Raw genomic sequence first — 10,583 nt, 5'->3', positions numbered from 1 at the left:
AGCGGTGTCTGTCGATGGTCCGCGGCGGGGAGGTGGTGTGGGGAGGAAGAAGAAGAAGAGGAAAAACAAAAAGAGCGGATATATGTGTAATGGGATACATAGATATAATGGGTGGTGCTTCCGCTTCCATCCATGCATTTGTGTTTGTTTCGGTGTATCCCCCCTCCTCGAGACTCTGCGGGACGGAATGCTATGCTGGTGCAGCAACAGCAGTAGCCCCACTGGGTACTCGAGACGGACCTATACATGCAGCAGTATGAATAGCCTTAAACGACGAAGCACGTGCATACATATTATCAAACAGAGATCGGAGGAAACGAAGCGAGCATATAGGTTGCCGGAGTAAAGCATTTTCCTTCTATCATCCCAAAAACTTGTGTGCTATCAGGCAGGCAGGCAGCAGCCGCAGCGCGCGGGTCGAAGCAGCAGCAGCAGCAGCATGACTGACTGACTGCGCAGAAAAAGGAACATCAACACGCCGCCCTTTCCCTTCCCCCCGCGACTATCTTTCCCACGACTGAGGGTATTCAACTGCTCCAGACACACCGCCCAGCCGCCCTCCGCTAGCTACTAGCATGCCTCGTGAATGCTTCCAGAAAAAACAAACAAGGGGTGTTTGCGCTCAGTTTTGCTGCTATCAAGAAAAAAGATTTGGCCCCCCCCCCCCGTGTCCTCCCCGGTCAAAAAGGGAAACGAAGGGCCGTTTTTGGCACTTTTTCCTTGGCGAGCTTAGAAGCGGCCCTTGGAAACCTTCTCGATGATGGACTCGTACTCGATGTCAGCCTCGTCGTTGGCCTGGATGTCGATGGCGATGCCGGTGAGCGCGCGCTTGATGGCGTCCTTGGAGGAAGAGTAAACCATCTTGGGCTGTACATGGGGTCACGCGATGGTTAGCGCCGGATTTCACTTCATGGGAAAGGACCCGTCTGAACATCTGCTTACCCAGGGAGCAAGGTTGTCGGGGATCCAGGAGAGGAAGGTGATCTTGTTCCTATTTCGGTCTGTCAGCAATCGTTGGCGCTCTCGGAAGGGAAGAGAGACGCGGGGCAGGGTGGGGCAAATTCAGCAAAAAAATAGACAAACGTACCTCAGACCCTCGCCGTAGGAGCCGGCGGCCGCGTCGTACATGACATCGTAGACGGCGTACCGCGCGCCGGGGCCCTCCTTGCCCGCCTTGTTCTTGGTCTTGGAGTTGATCAGGTACTCGCGGAAGGCGTTCCACTGCGCCTCCTCGCTCTCCTCGGACTTGGGCTCGGTCTTCTCGATGACAATCTCCTTTCCGTTGTCCGCGATCTGGTAGACGATCCACTTGATCTCCTTGCCCAGCTTAAGCTCGTTGAACTTGCTGACGCAGTCCGGAGAGACCGAGACACTAGAGGCGGCACGCGGGCGCAAAAGTCAGCACGGCGAGAAGCGAAAAAAAGCGGTGGGCGGCTGGTCTCCAAGCGGCCATCAATGAGCGCGGCGTGGGCAGCAGCCAGGACGCGTCTGCTGTCGGGAGCGTCGCGTGCGCGGGGCCAGGGCTGCATAGATAGCGAGCGGCGGCCGGGGGCGCGCGAGTTGAGGGGGAGGGGGAGGGGTAGGGGCAGGAATCACTAACCCGGAGGAAGCCTGCAGCGCGCGGGGCAAATTAGCATCGCCGCGTCGACGACGGGACTGCGACGGGCACTTACCATTGCGTAGGTTATGTGAGGTGGTGAAGTTGGAGACGGGAGACTGTCGGCGGAAGGAAACTTGTCAGCTCGTCGTCAGCGCATGTGGGCAGCGGGCGGGCGGGCTTTAGGCGGTGGCGTCATGCGCGTGGGCGGGCGTCGAGCAGGCGGTTGGGCGACTTACAGCGAGGAATGGAGCGTGCGAAAGCGCTTTGGAGAGTGCGGCCGAGGGGAATGGGAATGCGGTGGTGGTGGATGCAAGAAGGTGTTGCGGGCTGGAAGGAAGTTGTTTGGGTAGAGGGGCACAGAGCGGCCAGCTAGTGGGGACTGGAGATTGAGCCACTTTGACTTGACAGCCCTGTGCCGTCCCAAGCACCCACCGCTGGTCTGCCATGGACGAGGCCGCGTCGTAAACAATGCTTGCCGCGCCCGACGCCCAGCATCATGTTCCCTCCAGGCTGCCGTGCTTGCTTGCCGCCTAGCGCCCTCTGGGCAAGCGGGCGCTGTTGTCGTGGAAATGCCGTCGCGGGTGCTCAGGCATCAAGGCTGCGCTTCCACTTCCAGGGAACAGGAGCCGTCGCTTCCTCCCGCCTCAGCGGCATCAATGCGCCACGCCCATTGCCCCTCGGTGTTCGTCTGCTGAGGCGCGTCCGCCCGTCGACCGGCTGCCCCCTCCTGAGCAGCGCCAATCATCAGATCAGGGTCTCCCGCTTTCGAAAGGGCCCTCGCTCGTCTGTTCCCGCGCTGGATGCCGCCTGCGAGCCCCACGTTATGCAGATGACATCACCCGCCAATGCCCGATGCGTCCCGAATCATCCCACTCGGCAGCAAAGTTGACTATATGAGCCCAAACACCGTTGTGTCGCGATGCCGAGCGTGAGAGAAGCAACAGGAGCTGCCTACATTTGACGTGTGTTGTGCTTCGTGTCCACATGCGCCCGTCCGAATCCTGCTGCCTCCCATTTATCGCTGCCTGCCACTTGTGATTCGTGGTCAGTGATTTCGCGTAGAGTGCGTCAGTACCTCCGGGCGGCTTATGCCAATAATCGATTTATCACATCGCCATTCACCATCTGCAAGCACTGCTGATTGACATCGCCACTCAACTTTCATTGTAACTTTTTTTTGTTCGTTCGTCGCTGTGTAGATACAATATCATACAAATATAAAAACTCCTCGCTCCGCCAGGCCCACTTGTAGCCAGAAACAATGAGGTTTTATGAGAGCGGAGATGAGGCGCCAATAACTAACACAAGTGTCGAAAAGGTAGAGGTAGTAGACAGCGGGTATACAGGGTGACGGAGGAACGGAGATCGCTTTTTCTTTTCTTTTTTTGTTTCGATTTTCCTTTACATCGGCGAAGCAGTCTAGAACATGCCACCGCCCATGCCGCCCATGCCACCCATGCCGCCACCCATGGGAGGAGCAGGGGCCTTGTCCTCGGGAGCGTCGACAATGGCGACCTCGGTGGTGCCGAGCAGCGAGGCAACGCCGCTGGCGTCAACGAGGGCGGTCCTGGTGACCTTGAAGGGGTCGAGGATACCGGCCTGGATCATGTCGACGTACTCGCCCTTGGCGCTGTCGTAACCCTTGGTGAAGTCCTTGCCGAACTCGTCCATGAGCTTGCCAACGATGACGCTACCCTCGGCACCGGCGTTCTCGACAATGGAGCGCGTGGGCTTGGTGATGGCGTTCTTGACAATCGAGATACCGAGCTGCTGGTCGAAGTTGGCGAAGGGAACGTTGTTCAGAGCGTTGGAGGCAGCCTTCAGGAGAGCGGTACCACCACCGGGGAGGATACCCTCCTCAACGGCAGCACGGGTGGCGTTCAGGGCGTCGACAATGCGGTCCTTCTTCTCGCCGACCTCGACCTCGGAGGCGCCGCCAACCTTGATGACGGCAACACCGCCAGAGAGCTTGGCAAGACGCTCCTGGAGCTTCTCCTTCTCGTAGTCGGAGGTGGTGGGGTCGTTCATGACGCCACGGATCTGCTCGCAACGCTGAGTAACGGCATCCTTGGTGCCCTCACCGTTGAGGATGACGGTGTCCTCCTTGGTGATGGTGATGGAGCCGGTGGAACCGAGCTGGTCGGGGGTGAGGCGGTCGAGCTTGATGTCGAGCTCGTCGGTGAAGACGGTACCGTTGGTGAGAACACCCAGGTCGCCAAGGATGGACTTGCGGTTGTCACCGAAGCCGGGAGCCTTGACGGCGGCAACCTGGAGCTGGCCACGGAGCTTGTTCAGGATGCACACAGCCAGAGCCTCGCCGTCAATGTCCTCGGCGATGATGATGAGGGGACGACGGAGCTGCTGGGAGGCCTCGAGAGCGGGGACGATGTCCTGGACGGCCGAGATCTTCTTCTCAGAAAGGAGGATGAGGGGCTTCTCAAACTCGACCTTCTGGGCCTTGGGGTCGGTGATGAAGTAGGGCGAGATGTAGCCACGGTCGAACTTCATGCCCTCGGTGATCTCGAGCTCGTCCTCAATGGTCTTGCCCTCCTTGACGGTGATGACACCCTCCTTGCCGACCTTCTCCATGGCGTTGGAGAGGAGCTGGCCAATGTGGGTGTCGCCGTTGGCGGAGATGGTGGCGACCTGGGAGATCTCCTCGCTGGTGGTGACATCCCTCTTGTTGGCGCGCAGGTACTCGACAACGGCCTCGACAGAGGCCTGGATGCCTCTCCTCAGGTCCATGGGGTTGCAGCCAGCGGCGACGTTCTTGACGGTCTCGGAGAAGATGGCGCGGGCCAGGACGGTGGCGGTGGTGGTGCCGTCACCAGCGACCTCGTTCGTCTTGGAGGCGACATCCTGGATGAGGCGAGCACCAAGGTTCTCGAACTTGTCCTTCAGCACGATCGACTTGGCGACAGTCACACCGTCTGCGCTCCGTCAGCAATGGCCCGATGTATCCGCATTGGTCGGAGAGCTTACCCTTGGTGATCTTGGGCGAGCCGTAGCTCTGGTCGATGATGACATTGCGACCCTTGGGACCGAGAGTGGTGGAGACGGCCTTGGCGAGGGTCTCGACACCGTTGAGCAGAGCGGCGCGGCCTTCAACGCCGAACTTGAGCTCCTGTTGTTCGAGGCTGTGTCAGCGGGAGCGGCGGCGGCATTGGGGAGGCGGGAAGAGGCCGGAGAGGGTCAATGGAAGCGTACCTTGTGGGCAAAGCGCTGCTGGGTCAGGTTGAAGCTCCGCGAAGCCAGAGTAGAGGCGGCCGAAGCGCGCGCCCTCGAGGCAATCATGCGCTGCATTGTGGATGGTGGAGAAGAGATGTGGCGGCGAGACGGGAAAGAGGACACACAACGACACCCAAGCCTGGAGCTCCTAGTACGCCGAGCTAAATACGAGAGGTGCAAGGCGAAGAAGAGATGGCGGCGGGAGAGGAAGCGTGGTGTTGATGAAGGCAGGAAAATCTTCAGAAGCAGCTAGAAACATTGTAAGAGACGCCGGTGGTCCGTGCGGGCCGAGCTTCTTCGTCGGCGATCCGCGCTAGCTGCTGCGACTCCGACGCCCGCCTTCAAGTTGCCGTCCGTCCGCCCAGATCACCGCCCCACGCCGCCGTCGTGGACGGGTTGCCCATCCAGACAAAGACCCATGGTCCTGGCCAGACAGCCAGCAGCTTTGAGGTGCTGCAAACCTCGTCCTCGGCGTCGAGTTACTCACGCCGATGGCCGGGAGCCGTCCCGGCGCCTACCTCGGCCTTAACTCGCCTCCCCACACCCGCATTGACCTTTGGCTTGCTAACAGACTTCATCCAATGGAAGCCCGCAGAATTCTCTGGATCATCTCTCAGCTTCTCCAGTCCCGTCCCCAGCTTCCACCGCTTTCCCCATCAAACCTCTTCCTCCGCAAGGATGACTTACCCCCATGCCTCCCCTATCCAACGGAAGATGGAACACTCCTCCTCGCGGGCAGTCGAATCCATTATCCAGACATAGATGTGTGCCTGAAAGTTACACGAAAACGTCCAGATACAAGCTTCAGCTACCCATGTAACATCTCTGTGGAGACTTGTTAGACCAAGGCAAAATCTTTTGCAACCAATTGTCTCCACGGAAAACCGATTCTTCGCAGGTCACTCTGCTCGCGTGGGTCACGTTTGGTGCCGAGGCTGTTTATCATTCTTTAGTCTATCAGAATCAATCGCAGCCCCAAGACCCAACATCGCCAGATCATTCATGCCAACCCACGTGTATCCAGCAGGATGCCAAACGTCCTGGTGTCAGCAGAGATTTGGTCGAGTCCCACTGCCACAACGAAGCTTGGGGTGAAATGCCGACGGGTATGAGGCCTTGCGCAAACCGAGAACAGGATATCTAGGGGGAAAAAAGTCAAGAAGCCATGCTGGATTTCCGTGTTCCTGCCAGCCCGGCGAAGCGGCTCTACCAGTACTGTCGAGATGGCGGTCAATTAGTGTGCAAGGAAACAAAAGCTCATGAGAAACGATCTTGTCTCAAGATCTCATGGAAAAGGTGCCGGAATATGTCCTGGACCCTGGCAGAAGTCCGTTGGGGGATTGTCTGTCTTGTTCATCCGTAAGAGGCCCAATGGATCCCAGGCTGTGACGGCTCCTTCATCCTGATGGACTAGTAAAGAAAGTGGTTTCTGAGTAAGTAAAGAAAAGAGCCTGTAGAATCCATCTACCGGCAGTCATGCAATAGCAAGTCGAATTCAGGAAAAGGAAATAGAGGAAAGTCCTTGGATCCTCGCACTTTGGGGACATTCTCAGTCCTGGGAATCCTTCAAGGCGGCATCTTCACCAACCGAACGCGGCTGCGCAGGCGTGACGCGGGAACCCTGGACGTCGCTGTCGAAAGAATCTTGCGTGGAGCGGCCAAAGGAATCCGTGGCCGTGTCCTGCGAACCAAGGATGCCCGTCTGCTCGGCATCCGGCGCTTCGCTCAGGCGGCCCAGGCCTTGGAACGGCGCGCGGCTGCCGATGTCTCTCGTCGGGAACGAAGCACTTCTGGGGCTGACGAAGTCGCCGCCGGTCGTCAGGTTCCAAAGCGAGTCGCCGAGCCCGGACGAAACGCTACCCGGGCCAGCATTGCGCCCGGGGCTGGCGTGACGCTCAGAGCTGACGTGACGTTCGGGGGTGATGCGACGCTCAGGCTCAGGGCTGAGCTGCGGGGTGCCAGCGGCGAAGTCGCGAGCGCTGAAGTTCTGCATGGAGATGCCGGTGTTCACCTGAGGGACGTTGGTCTGCGACTCTGCAGACTCCTCGTGCTTGATCTCCGTGTTCTGGGTGCCCGGCTGCGCCTGCTGGCTCGGGTTGGTCTGCCAAGCAGGTAGCATCTGCTGACCCGGAGCTTGCTGGCCCGCCATCGGGAAAGGGTTGTTGATGAGACCCTGCTGCATATGGTTCATGAGGGAGAACGGGTTTATCACGTTTGGCATGAACGCAGGCTGCATGGGCGGGTTGCCCGTCTGCACATCCCCATAGCCGTACACCTGCGCCAGCTGCAGCTGCATCTGCAGCGGCATCGCCATCATAGCTCCTCCCGGAACCACGATAAAAGGCTGTCCCTGAGGTCCGCCAAAAGCTTGGCCGGGCATGTTGGCAGGCTGCTGCGTCGGGGTCGGATTGGCCGGGCCACTCTCTGGGATCTGGCTGAGCGATGGCCTGCGTGAGGTCGACTTGCGCACGGTATCGGGCTGACGGCGCTTCGAAACAGGTGTCGACGGCGGAATGCCGACGTCCTCGCTCGATCTCTTCCGAAGGTGGCTGAACTGGCGCCCACGAAGGTCGCTATTGCTCCGGCTACGCGGAGCTGGGGGGCACTCCTCCGGCGTGCGGAGCCTGGAAGGAGGGGTAACAGGCACGTGGTCTTGGAGCAACGACGCTTTCGTCTGAGAGGGCGGAGTGCTCGGAGCCTCCTGCTGCTGCGCTTGCGCCAGTTGTGAGCCAGATCGTCCGTGCGTGCTGGGACGGTTGCGAGGGCGCGTAGGCGTCGGGTGGATGGCCAACACGTCGGTCACTCCTGAGCCAACACCAGGCGCTTCCATATCGGTACCGAGGCCACCGGTTCTAGCTTGGTGGTCTTTGACAGCAGACGAGGGCCGTGGGCCGGAGTCCTTGTCCAGGCCTGTGACGGTCTGCAGAGAAACCTCAAGAAGAGAGTTAGTAGCAACGTCGTCGACCCAGCTCTCGCATCTCTCGTTACGCTTTTCGGGTGAGTAGCAGTCGTCAACCACAATCGCCACTCCTGACTGCTCGTCTGAGAGGTCCAAGTCCATGGGATCTTCATCGTACTCGGACTCTTCATCGTACTCAAAGAACTGAAAAAGGAAGCGCCGTTAGGCGTATCAAAGAAGGGGAGGCGTGGTGTACTCACCGTCGGTCGCTTCTGTTCTTCGCCGTCGTCACTCTCAGAGGAAGTAGAAGACTCGCCGGCATTCTTGGCTTCACGCGCCTCGCGAGATTCGCGCAGTAGGCGGGCCAGCTCATCCACACACTCTTGCCGGGACATATCCTTTCCAGGACGCATGGGGGGAACAGGCAGGCCTTCCTTGACTCTCTTCGCACGGAGCTTCCCCAAAGCCTGCTTGAACGCCTCGCCAGTGGCGCCTGGCTGCACAAGAGCAGCGGTCTCCTCCCAGGGAATCTCAATGCCCTTGATCTCGAGGGCCCAGGCCAGGGCAAGCAGGGTATGGCAGTATGTCTCCTCTACGAAAGGTCAGATACTTGCATAAAAGGGTAAGCACTGGGTCTGACGTACCGTTCCACCTGATCAGCTGACGCTTGGGAGCTCGGTTCTTCGTAATATAGGGCAGACACCGCAGGGCACGATCGCCCCTGGCACGCGGCTGTCCCCTGGAACGCCTGCGTTCGATGTCGCGCTGGGCCTTTTTGAGAGCGCGAACGATTTTCGCACCAGAAGGCTGCTCGGAGGCCCTGCCAGGCTTTACCGGGGTGGGTTTGGCCTTCTTGGGAGTGGCCCTGGCCTTCTTGGGAGTCTGAAGGTTCGACTTGCCACTCGATCCCTTCTTAGGCGTGGCGGTGGTTGTGTTGCGACGTCTCTTCGCCGGACCGTCCTCGTACTCGCTGTCGACATCGGCGTCGAGCTCGAAGTCGGCGTCGACGTCGTCGTCGTTGTAGTCGAAGCTGTCTGCGTCGGAGGCGGCTTCATTCGCATCCATGTCGTCATCTCCCACGTCGGACCATGCGTCTTCGACATCCACGTCAGGATCAAGCTCATGCGCGGCGTCAATATCGGAACCATGCTCAAGCTGGTCGGCCATCTCTGAGTCTACACGGTTGTTCTCACGGCTGACACCAGTCTCGCGTGTACCATTGGCCGTGACCAAGTCATGGCGTAGGGCTGCAGCGGGAAGTTAGCCCTTGGTAGATCAGGATGCCAAACATTCGCGTATGAATGGACACTTACCAGGCTGTTTGACACGGCCCATCTTGCTTTCTCCAAGTTTGACAGGCTAGGCGCGAGAAAGCAGGCAAGAGTCGGTATGCGGCGGAGTATTTCTCGATATATTATCTTGCCCCTACCTCGACCCACAGTGGAAGTCTTGCGCGAGACCGAGGGTACAGCTGCAAAGTGATTGAAACGAGCAGCCGCGATCGAAACGAACAGTCGCGATCGAAACGAGATCTCTGTCAGAGAATGGGGGTACAGAACGAGGTGGAGATCGCCTGGTTGGGGCCTGCGAGAAGATCATGTCAGCTGATGAAGAAGCGCAAAAACGAGACGAATGCTATTAAAGGGTTGGTGATGAGTTGCTTGTGGCTAGCTAGGGTCGATGGGATTTGTGCGCATGGGTGCCGCTGGCAAGTGTGCGCCTGCGGGTGTCGGTCGAGGCTGCGGGCATGCGACCGCATCCACGCCAACGGACCGAGTTGCCAGTGGAAGACCAATGGACATGGGCAGGGTGAGGTGATGGATGAAGGTGAAGTCATGCAGCGCGAGACTGCAAGCGGCGCAGCGGCGGGTGAGCGACGCCGGACACGCGGTGGTGCGTGACGGCTTCGACGCGCTCAGCTGCGGCAGCCCGCGATCGCTCCTTGTTGAAGACAAGTGAAGGACTGAAGACTTACTCTGAAGTAGGATGCGCGTCGTCGCAAGGTGAGTTGCCCGCTGGAACACTGCGAAGCGGAAGTGCGCAGTGAGACGGTGGTGGTTGTTCGGGTGAGGAGGGTCGGCGAAGCGCAAGCAGCACCAAAACATCGGACGCGGGACGCGACGAGCGAGCGGCGCGCGCGTCCACGCGCAAAACGAAGCGGGAAACTGTCTTCTGCGAGCGCTACGTCATACCCCCCGTTCAGTATGCGCGACAGGCCCGTAGGAAAAGGAACAAGCGCCCGCTCACAGGTGTCTGCGCCAGCCAAATCATAGCGGCAAGCCCGCCGCGTAACGGTTCCAGCACCCTCGAGTCACCTTCAGACATAGGTGAGGCCAATTTCACCTCGTGCGCGAGCCACAGTCTCTCTGTATTGGCTGATAGTATACAGCCGCGGTCATGGCCATCAGCGGGCCAACACACTTCGCCATTCTCGCCCGCTTCCTTACCTGCGCAACGAAAGAATGATGGCGCCAGAATAACGCCGCCATCTCAAACTACCTCTGAGCATGGGCTTCGATACGCTTCCTTCGTACCGGCGGTATGCTCGACGGGTCTTCGTAGCGCACAATTTCAGCTCATACTCGCCACAACATCTTGCAACAATATCCCATTTCTTTGCGTATATTTCATATCAGCATCCGCTTGAATGAATGTAGTGGTCTTTGAGCCATACAGAGACTGAATTATGCATACGTTCGAATCAATGGAGTCAAGCAGACGGATGTCGTTGCTTAGCGCGGCCAGGAAAAACATCCGCCGGCGAATGCTGACCTACACGGACTCTTTCTCTTGGAACCCCAATATCACGTCCGATCTCAATTGCTCAGAAATGTCGGAATCTCGATTCGGGCTGAG

At 58.8% G+C, this 10,583-nt stretch overlaps 4 protein-coding genes across 4 annotated transcripts; all 4 read right to left on the bottom strand.

The window, feature by feature from the left end:
- Positions 1-1,062: 1,062 nt before the first annotated feature.
- On the bottom strand, positions 1,063-1,676 carry SLS55_003832 (uncharacterized protein; the record flags this gene model as incomplete). Its single annotated transcript, XM_066775296.1, has 3 exons — positions 1,063-1,372; positions 1,485-1,491; positions 1,670-1,676. 3 exons carry the CDS (start codon positions 1,674-1,676, stop codon positions 1,063-1,065), a joined length of 324 nt encoding a protein of 107 aa, XP_066635415.1.
- Positions 1,677-3,019: 1,343 nt separating this feature from the next.
- HSP60 (chaperonin) lies at positions 3,020-4,903 on the bottom strand (the record flags this gene model as incomplete). The annotated part of the gene is made up of 3 exons (XM_066775295.1): positions 3,020-4,530; positions 4,583-4,724; positions 4,808-4,903. 3 exons carry the CDS (start codon positions 4,901-4,903, stop codon positions 3,020-3,022), a joined length of 1,749 nt encoding a protein of 582 aa, XP_066635414.1.
- Positions 4,904-6,377: 1,474 nt separating this feature from the next.
- Positions 6,378-7,918, bottom strand: SLS55_003830 (uncharacterized protein; the record flags this gene model as incomplete). The annotated part of the gene is given in 2 exon segments (XM_066775294.1): positions 6,378-7,894; positions 7,912-7,918. The coding sequence occupies 2 exon segments, from the start codon at positions 7,916-7,918 to the stop codon at positions 6,378-6,380; spliced, it is 1,524 nt and encodes a 507-aa protein (XP_066635413.1).
- Positions 7,919-8,258: 340 nt separating this feature from the next.
- SLS55_003829 (uncharacterized protein) lies at positions 8,259-9,062 on the bottom strand (the record flags this gene model as incomplete). Its single annotated transcript, XM_066775293.1, has 2 exons — positions 8,259-8,974; positions 9,056-9,062. 2 exons carry the CDS (start codon positions 9,060-9,062, stop codon positions 8,259-8,261), a joined length of 723 nt encoding a protein of 240 aa, XP_066635412.1.
- Between the last annotated feature and the right edge of the window lie 1,521 nt (positions 9,063-10,583).

Source organism: Diplodia seriata (genome assembly GCF_021436955.1).
Source record: "Diplodia seriata strain FDS-637 chromosome Unknown scaffold_3, whole genome shotgun sequence".
Taxonomy (NCBI): Eukaryota; Fungi; Ascomycota; class Dothideomycetes; order Botryosphaeriales; family Botryosphaeriaceae; genus Diplodia; species Diplodia seriata.
The sequence above is the reverse complement of the archived record's forward strand: the minus strand, read 5'-3'. Positions and strand labels throughout refer to the sequence as shown.